Below are 7,612 nucleotides of genomic sequence, written 5' to 3'. Positions count from 1 at the left end.
ATTGGACACACCAAGTGAAGACAAGTCCTTCTCCACCTGATCTTTCCAACGCAGTGGAGGCCTTCCTCTTCCTCTGCTACCACCAACTGATACCGGAGCGTTTGTATCCATTCGGATGACATGACACAGCCAACGAAGCCGCTGGATCTTTATTCGCTGCGCTATGTCTATGTCGTCGTAAAGCTCATACAGCTCATCGTTCCATCGTCTGCGATATTCGCCGTTGCCAACGTGCAAGGGCCCAAAAATCTTACGCAGAATCTTTCTCTCGAACACTCCAAGCGTCGCTTCATCGGATGTTGTCATCGTCCAAGCTTCTGCGCCATACGTTAGGACGGGCATGATGAGAGTCTTGTAGAGTGTTAGTTTTGTTCGTCGAGAGAGGACTTTAATGCTCAGTTGCCTACTTAGTCCAAAGTAGCACTTGTTGGCAAGAGAGATTCTACGTTGGATTTCCATCTTTTACCTTCTATAAATACTTCCGCAGTATATTCCTTTATTCCACATAGTGATTATGTAATTTTTTTAACTTCATTCCGGGCAGAAACATTTCCATTTGGCGAATTTCATGTATGTATATGTAAGTATACTTTTTATTTTCTTTATTTTATCTACATTGTAAACAAATTAAATCACTACTTATCCTAACAAGATCGTATTATAAAAATTTAAAAGGAAAGGTTTTGGTAGTTGCAAATGTATTCTACATTATGAAACATTTTGCATGGAAAAGTTGATTTTGTCCATTATCCAATCAACATATTTTTCTACACGCACGTAAACGCCCGGTTTATTTGCATAACCGCAGTGTTGGCCCCAAGAAATAATTCCATGCAAAGTTTCCCCATCTAAAAGTATACAAAAATGTAGCAATTCAATTAAATAATTGAAAAACGTATATTATGTATGTATGTATTATGAACCTTCGTCATGACAAATCAGCGGCCCACCAGAATCGCCATCACAAGCGTCGACGCTCTCATCCATGTATCCAGCGCAAAACATGCCTTCCGTCAAAGATGCACCGTAAACGTGGGGTTGTTTGCAAACTTCGTCGGATAAAATTGGCAATTCAGCAGCCCGTAGGATGTTAGATGGAGCTTTAGAGGTACATTTTAAAGTGGGAATTATGAAAAAAGATATGATATAGTATTTACTAAATATTGGTTAAATGTATAGCATACTTGAAACACCGGATTTGATAGAACCCCAACCGGAAATTGTACATTTGCGATTCTCTGTTAAGGTGGCACCCTTATTTGGTAAACATACCGGTTGGATGTAGTCATTGAATTTCACGGGTGTTTTCAGCACAATCAGTGCAATATCATTATTCATATGCGTTGAATCTCGAAACTTTTCGTGAACATACCAATTTTCAATGAACGAATCTATTTCTGAAGATTCTGCTATATTGGCATAATGATCACCTAAGCGTATAAGGTAAGCACCTTTTGGATAACCAGCGAGACAATGTGCTGCCGTTAGCAGATGTCTGGAAGAGATTAGTACAGCGCCACACCAATGGCTCGATATGCCACCCCTGCCACGTGTGCGTATAGTTGCTTGCCATGGATGATGGCCACGTTTAGCTAGACTGCCATTTACAACTCTTTCTTCCGGATGTGCATATTCGTCAATTAAATGGCTTTTAAATTGCCCGCAACGCCTTTGTGTACCAACCGCTTTGCTCTTGCGCTCCCATTGATCGGAAAATAAGCCAATATCTTCGAATTGCTGTTGTGAGTCTTCCAAATCTGTTTGCGACTTTTCATCGTTTTTGCTATTTGTTTGTGGTGTATTTATTTTTTGTTTTGGAACGCCTGCGGTACACTTCAGACCAACATCCTCAGTGTGATTGCAATTGTGTTCGCCCCACGTCCAATGGCTGCACTGATCCAATGAAGTCTCATTACCATAACAAGATACTTGATCCAACCAAATGGGTCCACTGCCCGGTCCATATATGCTCTTTACTATAGTCTGTAACAAATAAAGGTCAAGTGGTTAATCAGCACAGGTGCAAAAATTATTAAGATTTCTTACTGGCAGTCCATAAAACCCCATAGAATTGCACATTACTTGAGCCTCTTTCAAACCAAAATCATCATCGCATACAGTCCCCCACTCACCACGGTATCTGACTTCAAGTCGTCCTTCGTTCGAACTCCGGCCACCTTCTAGGCGATATTTTACTGGAGACTAAATATAAACGAAATACAAAAATATATTTAAAATTGAAATATTGAAGATTTTTTTATATTTTATATTTTAGTTTATATTTTTAATTTTAATTAAGTCAACAACGTACATTGCAAATATTATCGCTTTCGTCCGATTTATCAGCGCAATCGGGTGTATGATCACATACAAACGCAGGAGGAATACATTCTTGGGAGGTACTGCATAGCCAATAGTTGTTGGGACATTTAAGTTGTGGTACTTTACATACTACACCGACCACTTCGTCTGGGCCACAGTTGCTCACACCCCAACCTTTAAAGTTGCATTCTCGTAGCGAAGACTCATCACCGCGACAATCTACTTCATCCATAGCAAAGGAAACATCTACTGCCGTGGGCGGATAATAAGAATATCCTCGCACTTCGCTGACTCCCAATTTAAAGCCCAGTTCACGACAAACAACTTCGGCATCACGAAGACCAAACTTGTCATCACATACGTAGCCCCATTTTCCAAGAACTGCAAAGATAAAAATAAAAAATATTAAAAATTTGTTTGGAAAATCGTATACACCGACGGCTTCGAGACTGCAACTAACACCTTCTTTTGCAGTAGTAACTCAAAATGGGGACATAATCAAAAATCGGTGTTTACGGCGGAAACTGCTGCGGTGCTCGAAGCCAAGATACGAGTAAGCTGCACAGATAGCAACTCGTGCATCGACGCCGTTGTGTCACGAACCAATACTCAGAGTGAAATGGTGACCATCCGCGGTACATGAATATGCTAGCACGTGAGAATGAATATGCTGATACCACAGCCAAACAATTCAGTGAGACATTTGTGCCGAGGAACAAGGCCAAAAGGAACTTCACTAACCATGGACTGGGCAAAGTAGATCCACCAGCAGTCTGCAATCAACCCGAGCAGAAAGAGGTCAGTCTTCGAGTCATAAGTCTCCGTGCGCTAAAACCCTTTACTGGTATGCAGTTTAGCCATACAATTACAGCTCATGCCCATCTATGATATTACAACGATCCTTGAGCGACACTTGTCCGTTCTACGCGGAAACCGCAATACCGAGACACATGCTGATCTGCCCAGTAATAGGTACACGTCGACAAAAGATTTTCGAATACGCCGACCTTATCGATATGCTAAAAAATCCCACCGTAAAAAATGTACAATTAATTTAGAACTTTCTGAAAGAGATTGATCTGCTCAGACGAATTAATTAATTTTAGTTTCTTTTCTATAACTCACTTAAATTAATTTTTTCATTTACATTTGTTCTGACTAAATAACTTCCTTAAGAGAAAAAATAGATATTACTATAAATAAATAAAAATAAAGAAAAAACATAGCCATTTAGCTGATTTTAGCTACCCAAAAGTTCGACCCAAATTGGGTGACATCAGAAGTCGGTTAGAGGTATGGTTCCTTCGGCAAAGTTTCTTATTTTGATCCCTAGAATACGATTTTCACAGAGCAATGAGCGATTTTTAAATCGACCGGCCCTAATATATATATATATATATATATATATATATTTAAATTAATACTAATGCTTTTGAGAGCTGAAGATCCAAATCGAATTTTTTTAATACAGTCATTTCTATTCGACTGCAAACATCTTGAATATTCAGCTCAAAACCGATGTTTCTTTATTTTGTCCCAATTCTTTTTAAATGGTCCGTTTCAACTTAAAATATTGCAAAAATACATAGTGTCACAAAAACCGGTTTGCAGTAACAGTGGGACATTTCTTTCTCAAATTATGATATTACTCGCGTTTCCTTACTCACTTTTGACTTCTATACGTCCCATATTAGCACTCTCACCACCAACAAGACGCACTTCATAGCCCAAATGTTTACATTCTTCTTCATCTTTACGATTGCCACAATTATTTACGCCGTTACATATCTAAAATGACAAAAATTGCATCATACTATGGAAGTATCTACTATAATTGGTATACAGGGTTTATCAAGTTCGAGTTTCTTTCTTAACAGTGTTTTTTTTTTTTTTTTGACAGAAGCCACATTTCACGGACGCTAAGTGGAAAATCTACAATTTATCAAAATGGGTTCAATTTTGCTCAAGAACAGTATAAAACTAATTAAAAACCACTACGGAAATGGTGAATAGTTGCTACAAATGGTGACTATAGGCGTCCAAATCAATTATAAATTATAGACCCCTCATTCCATACATTCACACAAATGTCAATGGACCAGTAATGTATTTCCACTCATGATTTGTATTTATTTCAATTAACATGATAACAAGAAGCTCGAACATGAAAGCTTTTGTAATGATATCATTTCAATATTTTGACAAATTTTAACTATTTTTCTTCTTTCTTTTTGTGGAAAACTTTAGCTCACTGCCCAATAAAACCCTACAAGTAATCCAAGTTTCAGACTTTGTACAAAAATAAGAAAAATTCCACAAAATGTTGCCCTCTATTCCACGGTTCTTAATTGAATTTCTAGCAAGATTTTCGGTATGTTGTTATATATATATATAAATAGATATATACACCATTTAGTTGTTTGTTGTTGCTTTTTTGATTCTTTCTAATTTTTTTCCATGATGATGTTGTACATTTTTTCGTTACAAAAAACATTTGGCGCAATCGTTATATGGATCAAATTCGTTACACCGTTAATATATATTTGGTTTCTGTTAGATAACGAGGTGTATCTTTATAAAAAAAGAATGAAAATTCAAAAAAACCGATCAAATAATCAAAGCTATGGTGTACGATATATATGTGATTTTATACTCACCTCGAAGGACTTGACACATTTTCCATTCCCACAATCAAATTGGCAACCGACATCATCCCCTCCGCCCACATCTAAGTTTTGTCGTGTACTAAATGGAGTTGTTGACTCCGCATAAGGATTTGGTTGATTTGTATTGCTCAAATCAAAATTGGTAGTGCTAGACAAGGTATGAGATGCTTCGGGTGTTACAAACGGGTTTGGCATTTCGGGGTGTCTTTGATGAAACGCTCTATTGTGATTGTGCCGATGATGTATGTGAGGACTTGAATTTTCATCCTCATCAAAGGGGTTAAGCAAATTTGGATGATTACGGTGAAACTCTCGATTATGTCCGTGATTATGCCAATTAGTATTACTTTTGGATTCTTGTTTTGTATTTTTTGAATAAAACTCTGCACGTGACTCGTGTGTGCCATTTTTAGTTGGGTTTGTAGTCAAACTGTGTTGTTCACCTGCAAGAATAAGTTCAACCTCCTTTTCATTTTCAGTACCAACTTTGGAATGGTTGGTCATTTTATTTGGTAAAGAAGTTATATCAAGAGTAGATGGCAGTTCAGGTGTGAGTTTCATTATGTGAGACTCGGCCTTTTCAGCGCTGCTTTCTGAAATCGTGCCGCTACGGTTGAAGTATGGTCTCAATAGTAAGCGCAAGGCATCAGCCATAGGTAAGTTTTCAGAATTTTCTGTACCTTGAGGTCCGACAGATTTTACCGGATTTGAGTGTGCTACGTTCGAATACGAGTTACTATAATGAGGATCTTTAGAGAACATAGCTGTGGTTGTGTTCTCTAGTAAAGGATGTACTTTATTTAAACGTGTTGTAGCCGGGGAATTAGATTTAGTTGCAAGAGTTGGCAGCGTTGGAGGCTGAAGGTAAGTTGCAGGTGTGCTCGTCAAAATTTCAGTTTGGTATACATTTCTGTTAGAAGGGGAAGAAAGCAGATGAGGTTGTCCCTCAACATTAGTGCTAAAAGCCCTAATGGGTTCGATTGTGTCTACTAGTATTGATCTACTAGTGTGGCGAGAAGGCGAAGAATGTAGAGGATAAGTGTTCGTTGGAGCCGAAATTCGATTTTTAGTTGAAGCGTAAGGCAATGGATTCTGAGACGTTGAAGGTGGTGGTGGTGGTGGTGGTTTCAACCCACCATATAAGTTAGAAGAATCAAAAGTATTTTGAGGGGTCGTTGTAGAACCAACTGGCTGAGCATTGAATGCTTGTCTAGCAGGGGGAGTATCATAAGACGCTGGTGCATGGACGTTTTCTGGTGGAGAACCCTTCAAACCACTTTGTGGTTCAGCTGTGCGCTTCGGCGGCAGAAGTACTTGATTCGGTATTGGAATCCAGTTATTAGAAGGCAACTTTTCATCAAATGGCAAACGGACTGTAGGTTGAACATCAGCTTTAGAGTCGAACACTTCTTCTGTGTTTTCTTCTGAGCCGACAGGTTGTGCGAAATAAAGATTTGTAGACTCATTTGTTACTACATTTCTGTTTACTGCTGAAGCAGGCATGGAGTCAAAGTTGAAAGGTGCTAAAGGTGTTGTATAACTTTTGATGGTGTTATAATTACGATTTGGTTCCAGTGAGCCTTCTTCATATATGACACTTTGTGTGGGCGTTTGTAGATCGTATGCGGAACCTGTGCCAATCCAACCATTGGCCGCGATGTTATTATGCAATTCCTTTCCATATGCAGGTGGACGTTGTTGTCGATCATAAGGAGAGTTATATCTGCTCTCAGGTGTATAAGTGGTATCACTCGCAAGTGGACGTTGCCGGTCCATGTTAGACCAACGATTGCCATTAGCGGTTGTTCGAGAAGGTGGTGTTGGTAAACTTTCACTAGCGTATGTTGTTCTATGATCGAATCGACCGCTATGATCGTGATGATGCGTTGAACCTATGTAGCTCGACTGTGATGACGATGGCTGGATATTTGGGTTACTATTATATCTCGGAGCGCCATTATCTGAAATAAAAGAGTTAGAAAAATGGTTTCGAGTTATTTTACAATGAATATATCACTGAATATTTCGGTACAAGCAAGTAAAGAGGTATAAGTTTGGATGAAATCGATTTTTTATACCCCACTTGTTTTATACCCATTACTTTCAAAAAAGGTGACAGTTGTCGGTCTTATCGGAACAAAAAGACAGTAAGGCAAGTGGTCGCTTCATTTACTCGTATATTTTTCAAATTATGTAGATATAAAACATTCATTAATAAACATAAGCATCAGCAGCCGCCGTAGCCGAATTGGGTTGGTGCGTGACTACCATTCGGAATTCACAGAGAGAACGTAAAAATATCTGCCGCTCGGAGTCGGCTTGAAACTGTAGGTCCCTCCATTTGTGGAACAACATCAAGACGCACGCCACAAGTAGGAGGAGGAGCTCGGCCAAACACCCAAAACGGGTGTACGCGCGAATTATATATATATATAGTAAACATATAAGGCTAGGGTATTTTAAGTAGTTATATATTAAGTTTACAAGTAGGTTTTAAAGAATTTTCAGCTGAACCGTCAGTAGCATTAAATCGTGTCAGTTCAAATTTTTGAATCGCGTCAAACTCAAAAGGAATTTATTAACGATTTGGGACTACGGTCCAGTAAAAAAGAAATTGAGTTCCA

At 38.7% G+C, this 7,612-nt stretch overlaps 1 protein-coding gene across 3 annotated transcripts in view; it reads right to left on the bottom strand.

The window, feature by feature from the left end:
* Positions 1-549: 549 nt before the first annotated feature.
* The window catches only part of LOC128862566 (uncharacterized), a 25,501-nt gene continuing 18,438 nt past the window's right edge, over positions 550-7,612 (bottom strand). For 2 of the 3 annotated variants that reach the window (XM_054101271.1, XM_054101272.1), the window contains 7 exons: positions 4,980-6,949; positions 3,990-4,110; positions 2,312-2,703; positions 2,047-2,202; positions 1,185-1,983; positions 924-1,100; positions 550-848 (listed from right to left, as the gene is read on the bottom strand). In XM_054101271.1, coding sequence (XP_053957246.1) covers positions 709-848; positions 924-1,100; positions 1,185-1,983; positions 2,047-2,202; positions 2,312-2,703; positions 3,990-4,110; positions 4,980-6,949 — 3,755 coding nt within the window. In that variant the 3' untranslated portion in view covers positions 550-708. The remainder of the gene's footprint in view (positions 849-923; positions 1,101-1,184; positions 1,984-2,046; positions 2,203-2,311; positions 2,704-3,989; positions 4,111-4,979; positions 6,950-7,612) is intronic. The other variant, XM_054101273.1, reaches the window with a different exon arrangement.

The sequence above is a fragment of the Anastrepha ludens genome, chromosome 4 (genome assembly GCF_028408465.1).
Source record: "Anastrepha ludens isolate Willacy chromosome 4, idAnaLude1.1, whole genome shotgun sequence".
Lineage (NCBI taxonomy): Eukaryota > Metazoa > Arthropoda > Insecta > Diptera > Tephritidae > Anastrepha > Anastrepha ludens.
This window is presented reverse-complemented; position numbering and strand designations above follow the sequence as displayed.